This window comes from Columba livia, chromosome 18, assembly GCF_036013475.1.
Source record: "Columba livia isolate bColLiv1 breed racing homer chromosome 18, bColLiv1.pat.W.v2, whole genome shotgun sequence".
NCBI classification, from domain to species: Eukaryota; Metazoa; Chordata; class Aves; order Columbiformes; family Columbidae; genus Columba; species Columba livia.
In genome coordinates this window covers 13,865,070-13,892,283 of record NC_088619.1, presented here as the reverse complement: position 1 = coordinate 13,892,283, position 27,214 = coordinate 13,865,070, and the positions used below count along the sequence as shown (strand labels likewise).

The window sequence follows — 27,214 nt, the reverse complement described above, 5'->3', positions numbered from 1 at the left end:
GTGATTTGCAGAAGTGAGAACTAGCTTTTGGGTTTTTTTAACTGGTGACTGACTGGAACTACTGATTTGAACTCTGTTTATGTGCTTGATAAAACTTGCCAAAGCAAAAATGCTTAAACTGGGTAGATGTCTTTTGTTGCTGTATCTGGGAGAGTCTTAAAAATGACACTTGTTTTTGTTACTGCAGTATTCTCAAATGAGATTCAGAGAGATGGGTAGGTAGGTATGCATGCAGCGCTCCGGGTGCTGCGTCAGGGAAGGGAGGTTTCATGTGTAATCAAGAACCAGCTGTGGTCGTTCTACACTCTGTCCCAGCTGGCAGCTGCTTCGAAACTGATGTGTTCTGTGGCTCAGTGTTGAGTTTTTCTTCTCAGGGCTTTATGGACTGCCCAAGAGAAATGGAAAGCTCAAGGACATAAGCAAGTTTGATGCATCCTTTTTTGGTGTTCACCCCAAACAAGCTCATACGATGGACCCTCAACTTCGCTTGCTATTGGAAGTTTCTTATGAAGCTATTTTGGATGGAGGTAAGCAGCTGAATGACTGAAGAGAGAGAATTGTGCTGTATTGTCTCTGTGCAGCAGGTGCAAACTGCACCTGTGTGGTGAGATATCCAAGAAGAGAAAGACTTACATTAGAGAGGAGACCAAAGAATGGGCACTGGGGTTAGAACAAAGCTGTTTTCTCTGGAACTCAAATTAGGAAGTCGACACTGATAGCTAGCAAATCTCTGCCTGCATCATATGGTACAACCAATACAACAGAAACTGTCAACAGTTCTAGAGCCTGTGTGTTGTGGTCTACCCTAATATTTCATAATAGATCCCTTTGTTAAATGTGTATTTTTAGTGCAAAAGGAAGATGACTTGGCTATAGTTCTCATCCATGGTCTAAAGAATGGCAGATAGCCTGATATTTTCCAGGTTCCTGGAAAACCTGTGGCATTTGATCTGCTTCTATATAAAGTTTGCCCAGGAATTGTGCTTTCAGGAATGGGAGACTCTTTCCTCCATCACTGCCAGTGTCCTGAGCTTTTGGGTTACTTACCCACAGAGCTAAAAAGTTTAGTCTTCGTGTTAGCCGGTTTCATGTCTGAACATAAGGAGCACATGGGGAAAAAGTTGGAACCACCTCACTACTACTGGCTTGTTAAAATTAACACGTGCTCCTCTGCTGCTGAGGCTCGGTCAGGAGGCTGGAGTGTGCTGCTTGTCTCCTGGACTCCTGAAGCACGGAGAAGAGACAGCAGAGATTGCTACAAGTTTAACTTGCTCTGGGGTTTTTTTAGAGTAGAATTTTTTCCCGTTCTGATTGTTTACTTTTGTGCTTAAGAATTACCCTTTCTGTCCTGTACTCCGGATCTGGGCTTTGTGTGTGCCCAGAGATAGATGTTCACATGCTCACGTGACATTCCAAGTGCTGTGATTTTTCTCCCTTTCAGTCTGCTCCTTTTCTCTGCACCAGAAGTCAGCTGTTAGTTTATCTGATCAGTATTTGTGTCTTTCATAGTCCGTACACTTTTCTTACACAAGACTCTAGCAATGCCTGGATAAGCTGAAAAGCAGTCTTTGGGCACAGTATGTTTTGGCCAAAAGCCGCTTCGGCAGTTCTGGTGGGCTCTGCAGGAAGACTTGTAAGGTCTGAAACAGTAAAAGGTAGCTATAGGTAAGGGAGCGATGCTGCAGGCCTGCCAGAAAGGGACAGTAAGTAGCAGTTCATGAACTGCTGTCAGCATACCCGGTATCGCCCCAGCTTGCCCCTCATAAGTTTGACTGCTGTGATCTGCCTTCCAATATTGCCATAGGTATCAATCCGGCTGCTCTCCGCGGCACAGACACAGGTGTATGGGTTGGTGCCAGTGCAGCAGAAGCTGGTGAAGCCCTTAGCCAAGATCCAGAAGAGCTTCTGGGATACAGTATGACTGGCTGCCAGCGTTCTATGTTTGCCAACAGGATTTCCTACTTCTATGACTTAACAGGTAAGCATCTCCAAACTTGTTGATGCTGATCAGCAGTGGCTATTTGAGCAGAATTGTACCACAGCTTCTGTAGAGGAGTGGGATGGATATGATGACGTAGACCCCTTTTTGGATGAGAAAGCAGCGTACAACTACTGTAAGGAGGCAATATGAGAAGCAGAAAATTTAAATGTGTGATAAGACTAATTGTAAGGCTTTGTAACTCAGTTGCTGCTGATGGACATAACTGGTATTCACCTGAAAGATTATGATGTCAGTTTCTCTCTGGCCTTTAGTCTTTAGGCTGTTTGCTCTCAAGCTGAATAGAAGTCAGCTAGCTCAGAGACAACCTGACTGGAACAATTAGCTCTTTTTGAGTAAAGTGAAAGAAGTGGGAGAGCCACCAAAAGGAAGTGTTTGAAGACATAGACACGACTTGAGCCGAGCGTAGCATTGAGGAGAGTGGCAGGATGAGAATTGCTCTGGAGAGCAGCAGAGAACAGAGAAAATGGGTAGCACCAGGAAGGGGAAGGGGTTTTTATTGATGAAAATGGGGAAGTAGATGAGACCTGCCTGTGAAGCTACAGAATCTCTTTTTGCTGGAGACAGAGATGGGGAAAAAAAATCCAAACCCTTTGCAATTTTTTTCCACCTTTTTAATCCCTTGTCACCCAGTGCGCAGGCAGAGGTGGTGGTTCTTGTCTCCCATTGTATCAGGATTACTTGCTGTGTTCTGAGGCAACTCATGTTCAACTCTTTTTAATAGCTTTCTCTTGTGATCCCATTCTGTAGTCTTTGGATAGCAACTGTAGGAAATAAACAGTAAAAACCGGCTTTTTCGTTTTCCCTTTCTGTTCCCTAAGGACCAAGCATAACTATTGATACGGCCTGCTCCTCTAGTCTTGTTGCTATGGAAAACGCCTATAAGGCAATTCGTCATGGACGGTGCAGTGCAGCCCTGGTGGGAGGGGTCAGCGTGTTGCTGAAACCCAACACGTCTGTGCAGTTCATGAAGCTGGGTATGCTTAGTCCCGATGGTGCCTGCAAGGCTTTTGATGCTTCAGGTAAGGCATTTAGTACAAAAGGTCATCATGTTGTATGCAAGGAACTTATTGTGGAGTCTGTGACCACATACTCTGCTACTACAGCAAAGAGCTCGCCTCATCGTTGTTTGTAGTTGCACTGTTGGGGACATACCCTGGATCTGATCTGTGTTGTGTGTTCCATTGAACCTGGAAAACTAAACGCGGGGAAGAAACGCTGCGGTTCTCTCCTCAGGCGCTGGGGACAGGGAAAGAGCTGTCTCTTGATGGAAACTTTATATCGTCATTTGTGATAAGCATTGAGCCTTTCTAGGACATTTTTTCTTTTTTAATAAGTGGATGTCGTGCTCCCAGAGCTGTCTGTCCTGAGGTGGTCTCACTGCATGGTATTTTGCAACTTTTTTCAAACCAGAGCAGAATTAGTGACTTTTCCTTCTCTGTCTGTCTCAGGAAACGGATATTGTCGCTCTGAAGCTGTTGTTGTCATTCTTTTGACCAAGAGATCTATGGCTAAGCGGATCTATGCCACAATAGTCAATGCTGGAAGTAACACTGATGGCTTTAAGGAGCAAGGTAGGCCTTCAACCTCTGAAAAGTGAGATACCTACGGGACTGTTCCGTCTAGAGTCTTTGTCATCAAAAACGGGCTGCTGGGAGGTTCTTCTTTTGATGTGTGAAGGCTTTTTATTGTTGTTTTGGTTTGAATTTTTTTCTTTTTCTGTGTTGGTAATACAAAATTCAGGAGCCTATTTTGTAAAGAAGTTGAAGGAGATAAGTGGTGGTTTCTACTCTCCAGATAACAGGAATGTCCTGTTGCTAGTTTAGCCTTCCTCAGGACATCTCTGCAGCAACTTCTACACTGATGGTAGAAACGTAGGTGGTGTTATGACTGAAAAGCTCTTTCCCTACTGCCGTCCCATTTCTTCTGCTCTCCAGTTATGGAGACACCAAGTTTCACACGTTCTGCTCGATCTAGACACCTCCTGCTATTCTGTTAAGCAGTATCTTTCCATGCTAATCTACCTCATTGGTTTAGGTCCGCTTCTGGTTCGTCTGCTCTTCTTCAAAAGAGCTTGAGGGGCTTGTTGTGTTTGGTGCTAAGGGCACTGGTGTAAATCCTGAACAAGTCCCACTCTGGTTTTGGGGTGGGTTGGTTGGTTGGTTGTTTGATCTGGTAACCCCAAGCAGTTGAAAAGGTACTAAAGTCAGACAGGAAGCTCCTGGTAGGAGAGAGGAATTGACAACAATTTTGGTCCTAGGTGTGACATTCCCATCTGGAGAGATGCAGCAGCAGTTGGTCAGCTCTTTGTACAGAGAAAGCGGTATCAAACCCGGAGAAGTAGAGTATGTTGAAGCTCATGGGACAGGCACCAAGGTCAGCATGGCCCCTTTGGGTTTCTATTTTCTTCCCTTGCATCACTTGCCAGATTTTTCCTTTTTTTTTTATTTTTTTTTTCTTCCCCAAATGAGATACATTTCTACCTTCTGCTGGTTATGGAATACGCACTGCTTCACCACTTTTAGATTTTGCCCATACACCTTAATCTCTCAGGTTTGTGGTGGGTTTTGGAAATGCTAGCTAAGAACCATTCTGATTCTCTTTCTACTAGGTTGGGGATCCACAGGAAGTAAATGGCATTGTAAATGTCTTCTGTCAGTGTGAGAGAGAGCCGCTGTTGATTGGATCAACCAAGTCAAACATGGGACATCCAGAGCCTGCCTCTGGGCTTGCTGCGCTGGCCAAGGTGACAGATGGCTTGAGAAGGAAACCTGGGGGAGGGAGGGGAACACAACAGTGAGTGTGTGGTGCGGTGGCGTTTTGTTGGTGAGTTGCTGGGGTTTTTTTTTTGTGTGTGTGTGGCTTCTGTGTTGTTTGGTTTTTTGTTTTTTGGGTTTTTTTTTTTTTAATATTTGTTTGTTTTAAGGAAAATTTGCACTGATCCAGGATAAGATGTTCACTGGTAATGAGAACAACTCAGGTGATTCTCATTAATTATCTGCTTGCTTCACCTGCAAACACTTTTGAAAGCTCAGGTGGCTATTCTGCAAGCTGGACACAAATGCCCAGGTGGTCCTTCACTGTGTGCACACACAAGTGCATGCGTGCATGCACACACACCTTAGTTTCCCTTCCCTACTGAATTCCACAGGAGCATGACCCTGTTCAGAGCAAAGGCTTTGGGATGGCTTTGTTGATTATACTTACACTGGACCTTCCAACAGAACCCTACTGTAAGTCATTTGAGTTTGAGGGGCATCCAAGTAGAGGGATTTAAATGTTTGAAGTAGTTGGCGATGGCCAAAGGGAAGAGGCAGTGTGGGCTTTCAGTGCCAAGAGTAGCTGATCCTTCTGGCTGTTTGTCAGGGCTGTGTCATCTCTTGTATCACCTCTTCCTCTTTTGTGTTGGCAGGAAGCCAGGTGAGTTCTTTGGAATGAGGCTAGTGCATAGTATTGTAGGTGTAGGACAGCGTGCATGAAAATACTTAACATCACCACGACTTCAAAGGTGCTGACTGGAGTTGAAATCATGCATTCATGCTGGTGGTTCTCTCAGGTAGGCTGCCGTGTCTGATGGTCAGCTTGGAAGAACAGTTGCCAAGCCAGTGTCTGTTCATCTGGCTGGTTTAGGGGGATGAAGGAACATACAGAGCACTGAGTGTTTGCGACTGATCTTGCAGTGCATGATTTCCTGGACTCGTGCCACAGAGGAGCATGGGCTTGGTGTCATGGACTGTAGAGATGCTGCTGAGAGAAGGGAGCTCTTGTTTTTTTGGCACAGCTATTCTAACTCTCATGCCATTTCTGTACTTCCCTTTGGCTCTGCTGGTTCTGACCAGTCTGCTCTTCCTTCTTTTTGGATCAAGAAACCAATAAATGGGTGCAAAGCAAGACGCAGTCTCTTTTACCACTGCTTCAGCTTGGCTGAAGCATTCATTGTGATACGAAGAGCCTTGTGTTGGCTGGTGTGACTGGGGAGAGATGAAGGGACAGGATCTGAAAGCAGGGAAAGACGTGATATTCCTATTAGACAGGCTGCGTTTCCGGCAAGGCTGTGTGGCTTTCCAGTTAGAAAGGGTCTGGAAGCTAAACTTAAAACTACCACGCTCAGCTTCACTGCCGACTTCCTGCATGGAGTTGGAATTCATCTAGGTGAAGTAGGTACTACCTCAGTAACATCAATAATGTTATTTTCCGAATTGCCCCTTTACCCAAACATAGAGAGCTGCTTTAGTGTGTGCTACGTGGTCATTTACAGTAAAACAATAACAGGAAAATAATGTTTGTTACAAGAACACTTTTTTTTCTTTTCATTCAGGTCATTCTGTCGCTGGAGCATGGGCTGTGGGCCCCAAATCTTCATTTCAATACTCCAAATCCAGATATTCCTGCCTTACAAGACGGCTCTTTGGAGGTCGTTTGTAAACCAACACCAGTGAAAGGTGGCCTTGTCAGTATCAACTCTTTTGGCTTTGGAGGTGCTAATGCTCATGTCATCCTGAGGCCACATGAGAACAAACGCCAGCCTCTGGAGACATGCAAGATACCAAGACTGGTTCAGATTTGTGGCAGAACCCAGGAAGCTGTGGAAACACTAATTAAAGAGGGCAGAAAACATGGAGGATGCAGTCCATTTGTAAGCCTGCTCAATGATATCTCCACAGTTCCTGTATCCTCCATGCCCTACAGGGGCTACACACTAGTTGGCACTGAGAGTGACATACAAGAGGTTCAGCAAGTTCAAGCATCTGGTCGTCCACTCTGGTACATCTGCTCGGGTAAGTATGCAGCAGTGGGTCCAGGCCTCTGCATTCCTCTGTACGTCTGGGGCTTGAGCCGTTGGATTCTGTGCTCTGGTATTGTTTTCCACTCTAGCATGAAGAAATATCTTGCAGCCTTGTGGTATGTCTAGGAGACTTGTGTTTCCTGTGTTTTATCTAATTCTCCAACTTTGCTGTCTTCTGATGATAGCAAAGTCCAGGAAAATAAAAAGCAGTGCCTAATTTAGAGGATGTTTAGAAATGCATGTTTTGCTCTTACATTAAATTCTTTCACTGCCAGAGCAAGTGTGTGACGCCTGTTCCTTTTCTGGAGTGTTACTACAGCTGGCGTTCTCCTGTCTGTCCTGCAGGCATGGGGACACAGTGGAAAGGTATGGGCCTGAGCCTCATGAAGTTGGATTTGTTTCGCCAGTCTATATTGCGCTCGGATGAGGCTTTGAAGACCACAGGCCTAAAGGTCTCGGACCTGCTCCTGCAAGCAGATGAGAACACTTTTGATGACACTGTCCACGCGTTTGTTGGACTGGCTGCTATTCAGGTAAGAGCCACATGACTGGTGGAAGTGTGGTCTGCTAGTGTGTCAGCCTGGTAACACTGTATACCGATTAACGGAAGCTAGTTTTGTTTAATCAGCAAATGGCAGCTGTTAGAAACATCCCTCTGATAGGACAGAGTGTGCTGTACCCTTGACAGTTTTGGGCTCTGCTGCTTGCAAGATGCTTGCACAAGTACTGATCTAAACTGATTTGCGTGTATATCTGTGTGTGTATGTGGGCCAGTTTGTCCTTTTAAGAGACTAAGGAGTGTCTTAAGGTTTATGTAAACGCTTGTGCCAAGGAACAAGGTTCCAGGGAATGACATCTAAAATTTGTTTTGGAAACCAGCTAAATGATGCTAAATGAAGTCTTTCTGAATTCTGAGTGTTAATGTGGGATTCATTGTTCCTTAAACTGGAGGTGGAGCTTTTAAAGTGATCTGGAAAGCTGATCTTGCATATAACTTTGTACAGACATGCTTTTGGGAAACTCCTGTTGTTGGAAATGGCTTCTTAGTGGAACGTGACCTAGTGGTGAGGCCCAAACAATACTGGAGTCAAATAACAGTTCTTGGGACTGTTTTGAAATGAGGCTGGAGCTGCACTTGGGAGGGGGGAAAAAGGCATTTTTGTAAGGCGCTTGGTTACTGCGTGTGCCCCTGAGGCCTGACACCCCCTTACTCTGGCATGGAATCACAAATCCTGCTTTTCCTTCCAGATTGCCCAGATTGATATGCTGAAGGCTGCAGGTCTGCAACCTGATGGGATTTTGGGCCACTCAGTGGGAGAACTAGCTTGTGGCTATGCAGATAACTCCTTAAGTCATGAGGAAGCCATTCTTGCCGCTTATTGGCGGGGACGATGTGTTAAAGAGGCCAAATTACCCCCAGGAGGAATGGCTGCTGTTGGTAGGTATACTCTTACCAAAAGAGTGATACAAGTACACCTGATCTCTGCTCTATGGCATTGTGATAAAATTGGGCTCTGAAGTGTGTTGGAGGAGACAGTCGTGTCTAGAATTTTGGCTACTGTTGCCTCTTCTTCTTCTTCTGATGAAGAACAGATTGTTAAATATTGTGGTTGTTATAATGGCAGTAAGCCCTGAGATAAACATCCTTAGCTTTTGCAGAATCACTCCTGGGGAAAGGGAGGATGTCCATCTTTCTTTTAGGAATCCTTCCCAGTTTTGCAAAATGCTGAATTAATGCAGTGGTTGTGCAGTTAAGATTGCCTCCTCTTTTGAGGCTCAGTGCTAGAAACACTGGTGTTCTCCTGCGTCTTCCTTCTGCAGGTCTGACGTGGGAAGAATGTAAGCAACGCTGTCCTCCAAATGTGGTACCAGCCTGTCACAACTCTGAAGATACTGTCACTGTTTCGGGGCCTCTGGTGAGCAAGGAACTGATGTGGAGCATCCCAGTCTTGTGATTGGGACCCGTGAAGTTCTGGTGTGAAGAAAGCATGAAGCTGAGTTAAAGCTCAGCTACTTGCAAAGGGGAGCTGGATTCAAGTGGTGGGAGGGAACATGGTGCTTTGTATAAACTTAAATGTTCTGTGAGAGGAAGTGATATTAGTGCCTCAGTAAGCTAGTACTAAAAGATCTCTTATGCTGAATATTCTTATAGCTGTGGGTGGGCATGATGAGTGACAAATTACAAGACCGAGAAGGGCAATAACCTCATTCCAGTTATGGCTCTTCTTAAGTGGCAAGTGGTGAAGAGCATGGGGGAGGTACAGTGACTCGTACAGATTGCAAATACATTGTGAGCTGTTCTTTTCAGTTCACTTATATTCTTCTTCTTAGGACTCTGTGAATGAGTTTGTAGCCAAACTGAAAGAGGACGGTGTGTTCGCAAAGGAGGTGCGCAGTGCTGGAGTTGCATTTCATTCCTACTACATGGCATCTATTGCACCAGCGCTGCTCAGTGCCTTGAAAAAGGTAACGCTGGCCAAGTATGGCTCGCCTGGCTTGCGCTTGGACACCTGCATGTGGGTATGGGTGACGCTGAACTTAAGGGGGTTCCTTTCTTTAGGAGGAGAAGGAAGTCTCTTGAAGAGCGTGTAGGCTTCTGTGAGACCTAAGTTTTGAAGTCCTATGGTCTCAATCAGAAGGATGTCCTGAGCAACTGAGCTGAGAAAAATGGCCTGCAAAAAGGAGGCACTGCTTGCTTTTGCCTGTCTTAGAGGTTATCTGTGGCATGTAACTCTTCCTTCTGTCCTTTCTTGTCTGTAGGTCATTCCACACCCTAAACCTCGTTCAGCACGATGGATCAGCACATCTATCCCCGAGTCTCAGTGGCAGAGTGATCTGGCCAGGAATTCCTCTGCAGAGTATCATGTGAACAACCTAGTGAATCCAGTGCTGTTCCACGAAGGTCTGAAGCATATTCCGGAGAATGCTGTTGTAGTAGAAATTGCTCCGCATGCTCTTCTACAGGTACTGTGTGTGATTGTGTCAGTATGGTACCATATTGATATGCTGCTGCAGGCGGGGATTGAGGGTCTGCGGACCAGAGGAGTGCTGCTTCCCCCCTTCAGTTCTGGGAGCCCTCCAGTGCTTTTGAGTCTCTCCCAGTTTTAATGTTTTCTTGATTGTTTTTTTTTTTTTCCTTTGGTGTGTGTGATGATATTTCTTTTGCTTGGTGCGGATGTTTTGGGGGGCACTGCGGGGGGTGCATGTTAATATATATTAAAAAAAAATCCTAACACTCTTCCACTTCCCGTGCAGACATTCATGTTGTTGTAGCTGGGGGAGTCGGAGGGTATGCATGAGAGGGTGATTTTGCGGTTTTGAAGTGCAGCTTTTGATTTTACTTGACAATCTGCTTGGGAAAGGGAGATCTGTGTTTTGGCAGAATTTCATGAATATAATGTAGGTTCTGCTTTCCTGGATGTGCAACTTCTTGGGCTACTGTGGAAGGGTTTTGTGCTGCTCTTCCTCTTACCTGTTAAAATGGTATACATTCTAGTACCTGCCACAGAAACAGAAGTGATTGAGATCTATAGAGAAAAATTTGGAGACAAAGTAGTAAGTAGTGCCTTCCACCAGTAATTTATGGACTCTACTTGACCAGGCAATCTTGAGGAGAACTTTGAAACCAACTTGCACCATTCTACCTTTGATGAAGAAAGAGCATAAAAATAATTTGGAATTCTACCTAACACAGATTGGAAAGATTCATTTAACCGGGTAAGGAAACTAAGGGAGGAGGGTGAGTGGGGTATCAGTTGGGAGAGAATTCGTCTCTTCTCTAGCATGCATATCTTCACAGGGATTGAAATAGTCCTTCAACAAACCTAAAAGAGAAGATAGGGTTCACATCGGTGCTTTCTGTATTTAACCTGCTCGCTTACAACATGTTGCTTTGAGTTAGGGACTGCTTGGGCTGGGAAGGTGCCTTTTAAAGAGGAGAAGTCCCGTTCTAGAGGTCTAGGAGCCTGGAACTGGCTATTGGAAATAAACTTTACATCTTGTAGAATGTTAGAATTACAAATCTGACTGCAGTAATTGTTCATGGTACTCCTGAAGAAATATTGGATATGGAGCTCAAGACCAGTTACTGTCTGACCTCTAAGTATTATGGTACATTTCTTCCTTTTTTTTTTTTTCCTCCCACTTTCTCCCCATGCATTGTCTTGATTCTTTTTATCTTCCTAGGATAAATGTTCTTGGAAATAACTTGTTCCCTCCTGTGGAATACCCTGTCCCAGTGGGAACACCCCTTATTTCTCCATACATCAAATGGGACCACAGCCAGGACTGGGATGTTCCAAAAGCTGAAGACTTTCCATCAGGTTCCAAAGGCTCTGCATCTGCTTCAGTCTACAATATTGGTGTGTTTGCACATTGGACTTTTCTGTTTGTTTGTCTCTTTCCTGCTTTACCTCTGCATTTCTTTTGTAAACCAGGTAAAAGGATGCTCAAAGCATCATCCTTCAAGTTATCTTCTGAAGCTTAACGTTTGGTTTGGATTGGAAAAGACTGGATGAAAAATATGAACAGAGCAGGAAACTGTCCTAATTCAGACTCATGGTAGTTTTAAGAGCTGTGTATGCAAGAGCAGGATAGTTAGGGAAACCATTAGAACCTCTTTCAGATATCGAGCAGAAGAGACCTCTTTACGAGGCTGTTCGTGGTTTTTGTGGTGGTGGTTTGTTGTGTTTTGTGGTTGTCGAGGGTTAAGATTGTGGGGTGACAATAAAACCCTGGCAGATGTATTGTTAACCCCCTCTCCCCCCACACACTTCCCCCCCTCCCTCTTTCCCCTTTTCACTAAGGAGAGGCAACTGGGAGGAAAAGAAGCACAGAGTGAAGAGAGTTGGAAAAAATTAAAGATGTTTTACTAATGCTACTACTAAGAATAGAGAAAATAATACAAAATATACAAAACCAATCTTGAAAGTCTCAGCAACTGCAGAGCCGGCACCCAAAGTCCTGGACTGGACTCTGCAGCCAACCGGAGCTGGATTCAGTCTGTCACTAGGCCTCAGTTCGCAGGGACGACTAGCAAGGTCTTCTCCTAATGTCGGCCATAAGCAGCAGGGAAAAGGGAAAAGCACACCAGATCCTCGTGATCTCCCACTTTTATAAGAAGTATTCACGTGAATGGAATGTTATACACAGTTGGTCAGTTTCTTGGTCTCTTTCTTCTCCTCGCCCCTCTCGCGAGATGTCCATCTGTGCTTATCAATAAGTTTGCATTCCATTGCTAGGTTTACCAAAACATGTGTCTGGTTCTCCAGGAAAATGCAGTTAATATGAAGCTTTAGCTGACAGGCAAAATACACTGAAAGAGAAACTTGTTTTTAACAAAACCAGGACATTCCACCCCTTATAATATGCCATTCACTGAATGCTTAAACCTTATCAATACAATCTATCAATATAATCTAATTAATCACTACTACTATATATATACACATATGCACATATATACACAGGAGTAATTAATCAGTGGACCATCCTTTAAAAAGTTCATTAAGTTCATTTTGTCACGACAGTCTCCCAGGGCAGGAAAAATGGTACAAGTGCATCTCATGACCACTGTTTGTGGGTTAAAGATATCGACTTCGATGAAGTTGTCAGGCGCCACTCGAAGAAGCTAGCTCTGGTTTCGTCATCACTGTTTTGATCTGAAAAACACTTATTAAACACTGTTAGTATGGCAATTCACATCATGCAGTTCAGTATTGCGTATTTTCACCTAAACTCAAATCCCCTTGAGGTACACACCAAACTTCTCCATCCTTAAGCATCACCCACCAGGTGCTGCCAGGTCCCTGGGCAAAAACAATCCCACGAATGGGCTTGACTTTGCTGAGCCAGGATTAACCCAGACTGCCTTTCCTAACATGTTTTTCATGTGTACTACAGGGACTTTATCTCCTTCTACAGTCCGTAGGATTTCTGACTGGGCAGGCCCGGCTCGATTGGTTGATCCCCTGGTGTTGACCAACCAAGTGGCTTTTGCTAAATGTGAATCCCAGTTTTTAAAGGTTCCACCACCAAGTGCCTTTAGTGTAGTTTTTAGCAAACCATTGTACCTTTCAATTTTCCCAGAGGCTGGTGCATGATATGGAATATGATATACCCACTCAATACCATGTTCTTTGGCCCAGTTGTCTATAATACTGTTTTTGAAATGAGTACCATTGTCTGATTCAATTCTTTCTGGCGTACCGTGTCGCCAAGGACTTGCTTTTCAAGGCCCAAGATAGTATTTCGGGCTGTAGCATGAGGTACGGCATATGTTTCCAACCATCCAGTGGTTGCTTCCACCATTGTAAGTACATAACGCTTACCTTGACGTGTTTGTGGAAGTGTAATATAATCAATCTGCCAAGCTTCTCCATACTTATACTTTAACCATCGCCCCCCATACCGTACAGGCTTTAACCGTTTCGCTTGTTTGATTTCGGCGCAAGTCTCACATTCATGAATAACCTGTGAAATAGTGTCCATAGTTAAATCCACCCCTCGATCGCGAGCCCATTTATATGTTGCATCTCTACCTTGATGCCCTGAAGCATCATGGGCCCACCGAGCTAGGAAAAGTTCACCTTTATGTTGCCAGTCCAAGTCCACCTCAGCTACTTTAATCTTAGCAGCTTGATCCGCTTGTTGGTTGTTCAGATGTTCCTCGGTGGCTCGACTTTTAGGCACATGAGCATCTACATGCCGAACTTTCACAGGCAGGCTCTCTAGCCGAGCAGCAATGTCTTGCCACAGTGTGGCAGCCCAAATGGGTTTACCTCTGCGCTGCCAGTTGCTTTTCTTCCATTGCTGTAGCCACCCCACAAGGCATTTGCTACCATCCATGAGTCAGTATAGAGATAAAGTATTGGCCACTTCTCTCGTTCAGCAATGTCCAAAGCCAGCTGGATGGCTTTCACTTCTGCAAATTGACTAGATTCACCTTGTCCTTCAGTGGCTTCTGTAACTTGTCGTGTGGGACTCCACACAGCAGCTTTCCACCTTCGATGTTTTCCTACAAGACGACAGGATCCATCTGTGAACAGTGCACACTGCTTATCAGTCTCTGAAAGAGTATTATACGGTGGTGCTTCTTCAGCACGTTTTACTTCCTCATCATCTGGAGACATCCCAAAGTCTTTACTTTCTGGCCAGTCTGTAATCACTTCTAAGATCCCTGGACGACTGGGATTTCCAATTCGAGCTCGTTGCGTGATCAATGCAATCCATTTACTCCACGTAACTTCGGTTGCATGATGTGGAGAGGGAACCGTCCCTTTGAACATGCAGCTCAGCACCGGCAGTCGAGGTGCCAGGAGGAGCTGTGCTTCAGTACCGATCACTTCTGAAGCAGCTCGAACTCCTTCGTATGCTGCTAGTATCTCTTTTTCAGTTGGAGTATAGTTGGCCTCAGATCCTTTGTATCCTCGACTCCAAAAACCTGAGGGTCGACCTCGCGTTTCTCCTGGTGCTTTCTGCCAGAGGCTCCAGGTAAGTCCATTATCTCCGGCTGCAGTGTAGAGCACATTTTTAACATCTAGTCCAGTCCGAACTGGTCCAAGGGCCACCGCATGAGTTATCTCACGCTTAATTTGTTCAAAGGCTTGTCGTTGTTCAGGGCCCCACTCAAATTGGTTCTTTTTATTTTTTTCTTTATTCTGTTCTTTGTTCTTTGCCAGATGTGAGTCCTGACTCTCCTGACCACTACTTGGTTGGCCACTGCATTGATGGCAGAGTCCTGTACCCAGCAACTGGGTACCTAGTACTGGCTTGGCGAACACTGGCACGGTCTCTTGGCATGGCTATGGAGCAAATGGCTGTCATGTTTGAAGAAGTCACAATTCATCAAGCAACGATCCTTCCCAAAAAGGGTGAGTGAGGACTGCTGGTACAACTGCAAACCTGTGAAATGAAGATGAAGGGAGTGGGAGGAAAGAAATGCGAGGGGAAAGTGAGAAAGAATATAAAGAAAAGTGCAACATGACTGAACAAAGTGAATTCATACAGTCAAGTAGCACATGATATGGTCATCTTTATTCCATGTTGTGTGCAGTGAGTCTGGAGATGGTGAAAGAGAAGGATGTGCTCGAGGATGGTAGCGATGAATGACCTCACAGTCCTGTCTTCCTCAATGTTTCTTACAGGATCAGTGCAGCTGGAAGTGAGACTCATGCCTGCTTCCCACTGCTTTGAGGTGTCAGGGAATGGGAATCTGGCTGTGAGTGGTGAGTGAAGGAAGTGTAAGTGTATGCACTGTCCTACTAAAATCCACTGTTTATGGACACTGATTCTTATTCTTGCTATTGTGCCCATCAGGGAAGATCTCTCTCCTAGAAAACACTGCTCTGAAGAACTTCCATAACCAGCCAGTTGACTTTCAGACTCAGGTAGACATGAACTCCAAGTCCAGCCTCTTGAAAGAAGACATTTACCAAGAGCTGCATCTGCGTGGATATAATTATGGACCAACTTTCCAGGGTGTTCTAGAATGCAACAGTGAAGGTAAAGTTACTTTTTATAGAAGAATGATGAGCATGGTTATTGTAATGATTGATATTTGATCTTTTAATTCCATTTATGTTAGTGGTCCATGTGGCTATGTTTTTTTGTGGTAATAAATAAATTTGTGTGATAATGGAGAACAACCAAGTGTTCTGACAGAGCACTGGGAAAGCCGTTGTCTCAGTGGAGATCTGACTGTTGGAGTTTACAGGGGAAGCTGGGTTCACACAGCATTTGCACTGGATAAGCAGTGACTTCTGTTATCTGCTGAACGACAAAATCACAGTGGTCTTCCTCTTCTGCAGCAAGCACAGGGAAGGTCCTGTGGAACGGGAACTGGGTGACCTTCCTTGACACCCTGCTACACATGATAATCTTAGCAGAGACGGGGCGCAGTCTGCGCTTGCCCACCAGGATTCGCTCGGTGTGTATTGACCCGGTGCTGCATAAAGAACAGGTGTGCCAATACCAGGACAGTATAGAAGGTAATGTGTCTCGTGCTTGAGCTTTTGCTAGTTGCTTTTGCTGCTCTGTGGGTGAATGTGTGACTTCCTAAGACGACGGATGGATTTGGGGGGCCCTCTTAGCCTCCAAGCTATTCTGCAGCCCAATAACAGAAGCTGCTATTCTGCAGCTTTGGTAACAGTCTGACATAGCACCGTTCATCTGATCACCTTGAATAAAATACTTGTAGTATTTGATGCAAGCTTATGTTACTTCCCTGTCTTTCAGCTTTTGATGTTGTTGTGGACCGCTGTCTTGATAGCCTTAAAGCAGGAGGTGTTCACATCAATGGTCTTCACGCTTCTGTGGCACCACGACGACAACAGGAACGGATCCCTCCCACCCTGGAAAGATTCTGCTTTGTGCCCTATACTGAGAGTAACTGTTTGTCTTCCAGTGCCCATCTTCACGCCTATCTGGAGCATTGCAAAGGTAGAGGGGGACTGGTTTTGTCACTCTAGGGGAATCTTCCAGCCTGGCAAAAATGTCCAAGAGAAGCCATTCATACTGCTTCAGAACACCCAAGAAATAGTGTTGGTCTTGCAGGAAGCTTCAGCTCCTTCCTTGATTTGGTGTTTGCTTTGTTTTGTTGGGGTTTCTTGTTTGTTTTTGGTTTAGTTGGTTTTGTTTGTTTTGTTCTTGTTTTGGTTGGTTTGTTTTGTTCGTTTTTTCCAGTGTGCAAACACTGTCCCCAAGGTTTTTTACATATGCTGTAGGGGGACTTTTGTTTTTTTGTAATGTTGTTTCTGATCTTGGTGGTGATAAGCTATTTGCCGTCTGGTTATAAAGCAAAAAGTCTTTCAGTGTCTGCAGAAATTTACGATTTCTCTCCACAACTCCCTAAATGACTCGCATGTTTTCTGTTAGTTGCCTTCTTTCAGTCAGTCTTGCCACAGGTAACTTTGGTGGTTTAGACTGTTTTGCCACAAAACCTGCTTGTTTGAGGGCTGCAGCTCCTGCACAATGCGCAGTCGTGTGGGGGTACAGGAGCACGCGCCGTGTCTCTGTGGCTGGGCTGACGATACCGGACGCTGCAGTTGGTGGTGCCGATCAGCTGGTATAGCAAATGGGGGCAAAGAAGAAAAATCCTTGGAAGAATCTAACTCTTTCTTTCATTTTCCCTTCCATTCTGTAGGTCTGATCCAGAATTTACAGGCTAAGGTGGCAGTGCATGGGGTCAAATTAATCATCCCTGGACTAGAAACTGCAGTGGCTGCTGCAGAGCCCTTGCCCATCCAGAAGGGCCTTCAGCATATCCTGGCTGAAATCTGCCGTCTGGAACTGAATGGAAACCTTCATTCCGAGCTGGAACAGATAGTGACTCGAGAGAAGATGCACCTCCAGGATGACCCTCTTCTCAATGGGTTACTAGATTCTTCAGAGTTGAAGACTTGCCTGGATGTGGCATTGGAGAATGTGACCAGTCATAGGATGAAGATCGTAGAGGTTAGTTGGAAGCCCAGGATGGGACCATAGCTGGTGCTACCAGGCCTTCCAGTAACCTGATCTCATATTTCTATTGTTCCAGTTATAATTCCGGGTATCAGTCATGTTTCAGCCTTGTTTCCCCTTTTCCTTCCCCTTCTTTTCTCACAGGCTCTGGCAGGAAGTGGACGTCTGTTCTCTCGGGTCAAAAGTATTCTGAATACTCAGCCCCTGTTGCAGGTAGACTACATTGCCACTGACCACATCCTGGATACTCTTTCAGCTAATGAAACAAAGCTGCAAGATGCTGGAGTTGTTGCTAGCCAGTGGGATCCATCTAGCCTTCCCTCTGGAAACCTGACTAATGCTGACCTGGTGGTATACAACTGCTCAACAAGTGTTCTAGGAAACACCACTGAAATTCTCTCTAATTTGGCAGCTGCAGCAAAAGAAGGAGGTTTTGTTTTGCTACACACCCTTCTTCAAGGAGAAACTCTTGGAGAAACTGTCAGTTTCCTTACAAGTCCAGACCTACAGCAGAAACACAGCTTCCTGAGCGAGGTAAGCCTCCTGAGGGCAATACGTTCTTGGTGGATAGTCTGGAGTCTGCTGCCTGCAGATGCTCTTGTGATGAACGTTGAGTAGGCGTCTGAGCCCCTCTGCAGGAATATGCAATGAACACTTCCTCAGAGTTGTGAGTTTCCACACTTTAGGCGGGGAGAGTAAACTGCGAGTTGAGTCAGGAAAGCCTTAATGCATTGAAAATTATTCATTGTCGTTTGTATATCTATATAATCTGTATGAAAACACTGTCCAGGACAATTAGTTATTCTGGAGGTGTGCCTTACTGCTGGAATTAAATTCCCTGTGGAATTTGAAAGCCTGATCACCCCTGTGTTTTTTGCACACGTGGTAGTGTGGTAAGTCTAGTTCAGTAGCAAGGGCTTCAAGATCTCGTGCTACTGCTAAGGATCTTTTAGGGAGGAAGGAATGGTCTATACATACATAAAATACTTTTATGTTAGTCAAATATGTATTAGTACTGAGAATACAGAACAGATGCCAAGATTCCTAGCAAAAGCAGGAAAGAGGTGAACAGTGCCTGTTATTCCTAATAAAGCTGTCTTTGAGGAGACTCAACATGAAGTATAGATGTGATGTGTATTTTTAATTGACTTCTGACTTTCCCATTAACTGTTGTTTTAACTGATTTGACAGGCACAGTGGGAGGGCTTATTCAGCAAAGCCTCACTGAATCTCGTTGCCATGAAGAAATCATTCTTTGGCTCTGTTATTTTCCTGTGTCGCCGGCAAGCCCCTGCCAAAACACCTGTTTTTCTGCCAGTAGATGAGACCCATTTTAAGTGGGTTGAATCTTTAAAGGTGAGAATTGCTGTGTCCTAGATACCTGAATTTCCAAGTAGCTACACTTTCAAAATGAGATGTTTAGCAGTGTTAAAAGTGTGTGTGTGTGTTCAGTTACTTTTCATAAAACACAAGTTATTAATCTCTGCCGTAAGGATACGAGGGCTGTTTGCTCTCTGTGGTTCCTAGTAAAACACTTTGGGGTTGGTCCTGCAGGAGATCTTGGCTGACCCGTCAGAGCAGCCTGTGTGGTTGACTGCTGCCAGTTGTGGGAACTCAGGAATTGTGGGAATGGTGAACTGCCTCCGCCTCGAAGCAGAAGGCCACAGAATCAGGTACAGAAGCATGCCCTTGAGTCAGTGGGAGGTGGTTTTGCGTTGGCTGCTTCTCAGGCTTATAGCAAAACAAACAAAGTGACAACTCTTGGCTTCTAGGTGTGTGTTCGTTTCCAACTTGAACCCTTCATCAGATGTCCCATCCACGAGTCCTTCTTCCCTGGAAATGCAGAAGATTGTTCAGAAGGACCTGGTGATGAATGTGTATCGTGATGGAAAGTGGGGGTCCTTCAGGCATCTCGCATTGCAGCAAGGTAACTCCTCTGAGGTCTGAGGCCTTGGGTCTGAATGGACTTTGCAGAGGAAATGAGTGGCTATTGTTCCTGGAATGATTTATTATTTCTGTTGTTGTTTTTAATGGATCACTTGGAATTCTTCTGCTCAGCTCAGCGTAAACAGTAGCATGCTCTGGTGCCAGGAAGGGGCATGAGCTACTTTGGGTATGGGCAGAATTGCAGAGTATAAAAGGGCTTTCTGGAGAGCAAATAGAGAAGGAGGTACCAATTACACAAGGAAATTACTCACTCTGGAAAGTGTGTGCCTGTGTTAGTCTGTGTGAAGTTCTTATTGTTCCTTCTTCTGCAGCACAACCCCAGGAGCTGACAGAATATGCCTATGTAAACGTGTTGACTCGTGGAGACCTCTCGTCTCTTCACTGGATTGTCTCCCCGCTTCGACACTTCCATGCAACGAATCCCAACGTTCAACTCTGCAAAGTCTATTATGCATCACTCAACTTCCGGGACATTATGCTGGCCACAGGAAAGCTTTCGCCAGATGCTATCCCTGGTGAGTTAGAAATGCACTAGAAGAAAATGTATTTATATATTACTGTTCTAGAATTTATTTGCATAATCTCTTGAATGCTAGTTATGTGGTACTTAAAGTGTATATCAGTTTTTATTTAGCAAGAAAGCCTACTTTTGAAAAGAGTTCTTAAGAGCAAGAAAGTAACTATGGTGACTTATGATCTGTGTGCATAGCAGACAAATGACAGCACGTTTTCTGTCTCTGGGATTTCAGCTGTCAGGGACTACTGCTGTAGCAAATTCTTGACCAAGGGATTTTAGAAGAGAAATTTCCTTTGTAAAAGATGTTTGCCTTCCTCCAGGTAACTGGGCTTTGCAGCAGTGCATGCTGGGCATGGAGTTCTCGGGCCGGGACCTGTCTGGACGAAGGGTGATGGGGCTGCTGCCGGCGAAGGGCTTGGCCACCGTGGTCGACTGTGACAAGAGGTTTCTGTGGGAGGTGCCTGAAGACTGGTAGGTCAGCTTCTGTTCTCGGATTGAGTGTGGTTCTTTGCCTTCCTGCCTGCAGCTGCTGGCAGCCCGGTTCAGACCAGAGGACAGCGGGTAGATTCCCTTGTGGGAAATTGTAGCAGAGCTATAGTCTCCTGAGCAGCTGTAGGATTTGACTCAGTGCTCAGCTCCTGCAGTGAACCTGTTGTTGTGTGGTTTTTTGGTTGGGTGGTGTTTTTTGTTTTGGCTTTTTTTTTGTACAGTGGCTTCAGAAGGTTCTTGTCTCTCTTGGGCTCTTAGGTCCACGTGTTTCAGTATACACTATATACTATATACACTGTGTACCATATACACTATATACTAGTTAGTAACTCCAATATTTTTTCTAGAAGGATGAAATGCTGGACCGTGCTTGGCAGCTGTGCTAGTCTGCTGTATGACTGAGAACCATTTATACTTTCTGGTCTGTCTTGGCAGTTTAACCGTTCCGTTGCAGAAAAGCAGATTTCATTGGGAGAATCTAGTAATCTTTTCCAAGGCTAAGGATCTCTTTCACTTTGCTTCATAGGACTCTGGAAGAAGCAGCTTCAGTACCTGTGGTTTATGCCACTGCTTATTATGCTTTAGTGGTCCGAGGTGGTATGAAGAAGGGTGAGAGTGTCCTTATTCACTCTGGCTCGGGAGGTGTGGGCCAAGCAGCCATTGCCATTGCCCTGAGCATGGGCTGCCGTGTCTTTGCTACTGTAGGTGAGTACTGAGGGTCCAATGTTATGTGGAGAAAAAAGAAGCACGTAAAACAAATAGAGAGGAAATTGTGTATGCATGTGTTACATATAAAAATACATATTTGTGTCCTCCCCCCAGTATGCTCTCCTGTGACACTGATCTAGTTTCTAGACTGAGAACAGGATACATGGTAAATACAGCTGCTGTCTATACGCTTGAAACTTCCACAGCACAGATGAATTTAGCTACCTCTGTACACTATGTAATCAAAAGTACAGAAGATGATCAAAGCTTCTTCAATTTAAATTCAGAAATGTGACCAAAGAATATCTATCCATTGTAAGGCTTGGTCTGTTTCTGGTCCTTGGTCTGTGTCATGAATGAGCAGTAACAATTAGACAGCCTCCTGAGGCTTGACACCTTGAGAGCCTGAGAGCTTTGAAGCAAGTGCTCACACTTACAGTCCTTGGGAAAAGATGTGCAGGTGAAAATGGGCTGTTGCATTAAAAAAAACTAACGTAAGATTACTGGCATCATTCAACTTGTCGTCTGCTTCAGGCTCGGCTGAGAAACGCGAGTATCTCCAGGCAAGGTTCCCGCAGCTGGATGCTGACAGCTTTGCCAGCTCCCGGAACACCACCTTTGAGCAGCACGTACTGCGAGTGACCAGGGGGAAAGGTAAGATCAAGGACTTTTGTTTTGCTTCTTTTTCAGCAATGCCACATTATGCAGTTGCACTTTCTAAAGACAAAATGAGTCACTAGAAAACAGGGTTAGGATAGCAGCAGAGTTGAGTTTATTAAACAGTTGCTTCTCCTTTCATTGCAGGTGTCAACCTTGTGTTAAATTCCTTGGCAGAAGAGAAGCTCCAAGCCAGTTTGCGTTGTCTTGCTCGACATGGGCGCTTTTTGGAAATAGGCAAATTTGATCTGTCTAACAACAGTCAGCTTGGTAAGATGGGGCGTTGGGAAATCCATCTCATGAGATTTAAGCAAGCATGACAGTACAACCTATATGCTGTCTTAACACAGACTTCAAATTTAGAAAAGCTCTTAGCTGGAATACTTGTTTTGCTTCTATCACTAACAATTTATGTGATCTCTTCAACAAATACCTTCTTGGAGAAGCATGGCACTCAGCGTTTTTCTGGAAGCCTGCATAAAACATGCAAATTAATTAAAATATCTTTCTCAAAATCTTTCTTTAAAATCAGCATAGGACCTGTTGCCCACAAAGTGATTGGATAGGAAAGTAGTAAGAAGCAGCATTTATTTCACATTGCACTGTTTACCACTCTGCCTGTAGATTTAATAGATCTGTTGGACTTGACTTGCAAACTTTTGAGGGTGTAACATATCCATTTGTAATAGATGAGTGCGCTATGAAACTTAGCACATGAAGTTCAAGCTGCAGTTTTGCCCTCTGTTCTGGGTAAACTTGATCATTTGTAGAGTGAAAGTGATGGGAATCTTTCAGATAACTACGGAGAACGTGATCTTGAAAGAATTTCAATTTGTTGTTTCACTAAATATCTGCACCATTTTGAATAGAATATGATAGTTCCAGTTGGAAGGGACGTGCAGTGATCACCTCGTCCAACTGCCTGACCTTCAGGGCTGACCAAAATTGAAGGCGTATTATTTAAGGGCATTTTCCAAGTGCCTCGTAAGCTCTGACAGGCGTTGTGCATCAACCACCTTTCTAGGAAGTCCGTTCCAGTGTTGACCACCCGTCCGATAAAGAAATGTTTCTTAATATCGAGTCTGAAGCTCCCTGATGCAGCTTTGAGTCAATTCCATGTGTCCTGTCACTGGATACTAGGGAGAAGAGCTCAGCACCTCCTTCTCCACATTCCCCCTTCACAAAACCTGCAGAGAGCATAGCATGACGGAAAACTTCGGAAGAGAATTTCCTGCGGAGGCGGACAGGTTTTACCTGGGATTTTTACCTCCTCTGTGACTCTTGCTCAGCTGTCACTGGACACAAAATGTCCTTTTTAATATGGGACTGTCCATGTTATCACTTGTCCTCTGACACACAGTTTTCTAAGTGGACTTTCTGTTAAACTGGTCTGCTTGTAAGAGAACAAGATAATTAATATAGCATTTAGAGAGTATATGCAAGAATGACTTTGGAAAATGTAGAGTTCTAGCAACTAATGACTGCTTTACTCCTCAGTCTTACTCTACTGACCTACTCAAAAATGTTTGTGGAGCAGATGATAGGCTCTGTTTTGAAAAACCGGCAGCATTGGGTGATAACCAAGTTGATTTTTCTAGGAATGGCTCTCTTCCTCAAGAACGTGGCATTTCATGGAATCCTACTAGATGCAATCTTTGAGGAGGGGAACCAGGAGTGGGAAGTAGTATCAGAGCTGTTGAAGAAAGGCATAAAAGATGGTGTGGTGAAGCCTCTGAGAAGTACAGTCTTCAGCAAAGAAGAGGTAGAAGCTGCTTTCAGGTTCATGGCACAGGGAAAACATATTGGCAAAGTTATGATCAAGGTAATGAGATAACGACTTTGATTATCTGATGCATCTGTCATCCTCTGTAGGTGACTTTATTGGATATATTAATCCAGTTCAAGTTGAAGCTTTATACCTAGGGCAGCGGGGGGTTATTGTTTTTGCTGCTGACGTTGTAATGTATGCAACTTTCAAGTCTGTCGCTCTGATTCTACAAGGTTCATTCCCATCGACATGAGGAGCGTATCATGGAAAGACTAAAAAATGCATCGTGTATCTGATCCTAACTACTCTCTTTTTTCTTCTTTTTTTCCTGGGGAAAGGTCCAAGAAGAGGAAAAGGAATATCCTGTGAGGTCTGAGGCGGTTAAAATCTCTGCCATCTCTCGAACCTCCTGTCCACCTACCAAGTCGTACATCATCACAGGAGGCCTAGGAGGATTTGGGCTTGAGTTGGCCCAATGGCTAGTTGAGAGAGGGGCACAGAAGCTTATACTGACATCTCGTTCTGGCATACGAACTGGTAAGTAAAACCCAAAAAGGAACATGGAATGTGACTGCCTTTCAACATACCTCAGCTTGTAGTTTCTCTCCATTTTTAAGTGTCATATCAGCAAATAATAATGTCTTAATCTATTTTCTTCCCTCTCATGTGTATATTCTCTCACTTCAAATAGCTGATGTCCCCTTTATTCTAAAGGAGGAAGTATCTTTGAGCTTGACCTCTTTTCCAACTACTTCTTTCTTTTTTTGTTAATGCTTCCTGGTTCTGTCAGCCCATTTCCTGCCTTACCCAGGGTTTCTGCAGCCTTGCTTTCACCCAGATCCCCTCTGCAAAGTCTGTATCCAGCTACCTCACCGACTTGTCCAGCGGCTGTGATGTGGTGGCTCACGTGCCACAAGGAAAGGCCTGTAAACGCCTTGCTAAAGAGACTGTTTCTGTCACTGAAGTTACATGTGTGGATGCTTGCTCTTGCTCCTCCAGATAGCTTGTCTGTAAGGATGTGCCCTGCTATCTGGTGATATCAGTGGGCATTTTTACTCAGTTTTAAGCCATTAGTTTGATCACAGTTGTGGCATTGAGATGAGATTTCTTATCAGCGGTAGTCTTCAGTGTTTCCTCATACAAATTCAGTCATAACAAAACTTCTGTCTCTACAGATTTCTTCTTTCTATTGGCAAGTTCATAATTGCACCAGTTGTGCAAACACGTAGATCTAATACTTCTACTTCTCAAGTTCTGGCTGTGCTACTGTAATCTGTTGGCTTGCTGTAATTTAGTCGTTCTTTTCTGTCTCTGCCCAAATTTGTGTTAATTTCCCTTCACTGTTGTACTTTTTCTTCCTCTCCTGGCCCCTTTGCATTCTCCTGGCTCTTTTCTCCTCTTTCATCTATTTTGAATATTTCTGAAACTCAAATGATTTGTATCTACTTTTCAACTTTTGTCCACTTTAGCTCTTTTAGCTGAATTGGGAATCCATTAGCTCTTCAGTCCTAGCTAGTCAGAAAAGCCTAAGAAGCGGGTTAACCAAAGCCTTATAGTTTGAACGCTTCATTCCAGGCACTGTTCACCTTTATTTTGTTGTAGGCTACCAGGCTAAACGTGTTAGAGAGTGGAAGGCACTGGGAATCCAAGTGTTGGTATCTACCCGTGATATTGGGACGCTAGAAGGAACAGAGCTACTGATAGAAGAAGCTTTGCAGCTGGGCCCAGTTGGAGGCATCTTTAATTTGGCTGTGGTAAGTGACGGAAGTGCTGAGGACTTGTAAGAGACAGCAGCCGTTCAGGTGGCTTTTTTTACAGAGGGCGGTCAGGCTTCACAAGGTTTTAGATTGTCTCTCTGTGCTTCAGCGGACGCTTTGCTTTGGCTTTAGCTGGTGACTAAAGGCTTGTGGATCTGACTCCTTGACCTGGAAAGCAAGTTCAGTTCTGGGATAAGACAAATGTTGCCCAAGACCCCCAGAGACAGGGAAAATCCTATTCAGAACTTGCCACCTGAAGGCCGCAGTGGCAGTACTGAAAAAAGCAGATGTACCACGAGCCGTGTTGTCCTTGTCATATTTCAGGACATTGAGGATATGTCTGTACTGTAAAGTTACAAAAATACATTGTGTGGTAATATCCTCTCATATCTCAAACCATGTGGCAAATGCAAATGGAGAAACTGAAGATACTGAAACTGCACCTTTTTTGTTTCCTCTCTTCTCTCTCTGCCCCTGCCCCCCAAAGGTCCTTAGAGATGGCATGATTGAAAATCAGACCCCAGAATTTTTCTGGGAGGTCAACAAGCCCAAGTATTCAGGCACCCTTCATTTGGATCGGTAAGTGTCTGCAGAAGGGGCAAATACTAACTGCTTTTATGGTCAGAGAGTGATTAAACTTAGTTGTTCTGGTCTTGAACTGGCCTTCCATGGTAACACATACTTAGCAGGTTTTTCTGACGGGATTTCTCTCTCCTGCTCTGCCCCAAGGGTGACTCGTCAGAAGTGTCCAGACCTGGACTATTTTGTTGTGTTCTCCTCTGTAAGCTGTGGAAGAGGAAATGCTGGGCAAAGCAATTATGGCTTTGCCAATTCTACCATGGAGCGTATCTGTGAGCAGCGACATCATGATGGACTGCCAGGTAAGATGACTTTACTCATTGCACAGAATAGTCTATCTCGCCAAACATCCAGAGGAGAATCCGCTCACCAGAAACTTGTGCATTTTTCTGGAACGATAATGAATGCTGAAGGCTGTTTCCTCTTCTGTTACTTGGAGTCATTCATGTGTGTGTGAACACCGACCATTTAACAGTGCAAAGGAAATGCAGGCCTCTGCTTGACTGCTTTTTAACTCCCTTTTGTTGCTGCCATGTGCCTTAAGTAGTTGCCCAGTGTTTTTGTTCTTCTGATCTCTCCTCCAGGCCTGGCAATCCAATGGGGAGCCATTGGTGACGTGGGTATCCTTCTGAAGACAATGGGAAACAGAGAGGTTGTGGTTGGGGGAACCATTCCCCAGCAAATCAGCTCATGCCTGGAGGTGCTTGACATCTTCCTGAATCAGCCTCATCCTGTCATGTCCAGCTTTGTCCTAGCAGAAAAGGTCTCTGTGAAAAACGAAGGAGGCAGTCAACCAGATCTTGTAGAAGCTGTTGCTCACATCCTGGGTAGGTGCTCTCAGACAGGCATTGCTGGGCAGTGTCTACCATCTCAATGCTTTTGAAAAGCAGTGGTGCTGCTGTAGGTGCTCTCTTCAGCGTCTCCTGATTTCCTCTGTGGTCGGTGTGTGGTGTTGTGGGGATTATATCTTTTTTCCTTTATTCTGTTCCTTCTCTCTAATAATTTGCTTCTTCAGTGTAGGCTTTTCTTCCTTAGTGTGTTTATATACATGCACATGCATACTTCAGTGTCTCGGGTTTTGTTTAGAGTGGGCTGGTGCCTTTTCTCCAAATAGACAATCAACAGAAACAGCCTCCAAGACCAGAATTCTGGGACAGCATATAATAGAGCAAATATATGACTTTGAGTACTATTCCAGCTTCCAAATGTTCACTTCAGGATGTCCCTGTGCCACAGAGAGTAGCTTTATTGTACTTAGTGACTAACTGATCATGTATTCTCTTACCAGCACTGTCTGTCATATGTGAATGTCTAGTAACTGTAGCTTAGCTGTGCATTACAAGGAGCACCATGTCCTCCTGTCTGTTTTGAACCTGCTTCGTTTTACCGTTGTGGCCCTGTTCTTGTGTTGAAAGTGAACTATCTGTATTAACTCTGTGTCCCATGTCAGATGTCTCTCTTGCAGACAGAAGTGTGTACTGATCCTTTGTTTTCTACCAAAAGAGGTACTAATAAATGAAAGACAATCGCCTGAGTATTACTTAAGGCG

The 27,214-nt window shown here is 44.6% G+C and overlaps 1 protein-coding gene across 1 annotated transcript in view; it reads left to right on the top strand.

The window, feature by feature from the left end:
• FASN (fatty acid synthase) overlaps positions 1–27,214 on the top strand; it is a 40,368-nt gene that overhangs the window by 6,628 nt on the left and 6,526 nt on the right. The window contains exons 3-37 of the mRNA XM_065034178.1: positions 375–527; positions 1,805–1,978; positions 2,821–3,021; positions 3,451–3,573; positions 4,260–4,375; positions 4,611–4,745; positions 6,318–6,777; positions 7,131–7,318; positions 8,034–8,223; positions 8,607–8,701; positions 9,117–9,251; positions 9,546–9,749; positions 10,387–10,502; positions 10,971–11,146; positions 14,465–14,656; positions 14,930–15,010; positions 15,102–15,287; positions 15,593–15,772; positions 16,020–16,223; positions 16,927–17,237; positions 17,388–17,777; positions 18,435–18,599; positions 18,798–18,916; positions 19,016–19,170; positions 19,502–19,705; positions 20,028–20,178; positions 20,723–20,901; positions 21,439–21,558; positions 21,709–21,831; positions 23,160–23,383; positions 23,668–23,866; positions 24,932–25,083; positions 25,574–25,665; positions 25,816–25,967; positions 26,250–26,492. Of these exons, the coding sequence (XP_064890250.1) occupies positions 375–527; positions 1,805–1,978; positions 2,821–3,021; positions 3,451–3,573; positions 4,260–4,375; positions 4,611–4,745; positions 6,318–6,777; positions 7,131–7,318; positions 8,034–8,223; positions 8,607–8,701; positions 9,117–9,251; positions 9,546–9,749; positions 10,387–10,502; positions 10,971–11,146; positions 14,465–14,656; positions 14,930–15,010; positions 15,102–15,287; positions 15,593–15,772; positions 16,020–16,223; positions 16,927–17,237; positions 17,388–17,777; positions 18,435–18,599; positions 18,798–18,916; positions 19,016–19,170; positions 19,502–19,705; positions 20,028–20,178; positions 20,723–20,901; positions 21,439–21,558; positions 21,709–21,831; positions 23,160–23,383; positions 23,668–23,866; positions 24,932–25,083; positions 25,574–25,665; positions 25,816–25,967; positions 26,250–26,492 (6,288 nt within the window). The remainder of the gene's footprint in view (positions 1–374; positions 528–1,804; positions 1,979–2,820; positions 3,022–3,450; positions 3,574–4,259; positions 4,376–4,610; positions 4,746–6,317; positions 6,778–7,130; positions 7,319–8,033; positions 8,224–8,606; positions 8,702–9,116; positions 9,252–9,545; positions 9,750–10,386; positions 10,503–10,970; positions 11,147–14,464; positions 14,657–14,929; positions 15,011–15,101; positions 15,288–15,592; positions 15,773–16,019; positions 16,224–16,926; positions 17,238–17,387; positions 17,778–18,434; positions 18,600–18,797; positions 18,917–19,015; positions 19,171–19,501; positions 19,706–20,027; positions 20,179–20,722; positions 20,902–21,438; positions 21,559–21,708; positions 21,832–23,159; positions 23,384–23,667; positions 23,867–24,931; positions 25,084–25,573; positions 25,666–25,815; positions 25,968–26,249; positions 26,493–27,214) is intronic.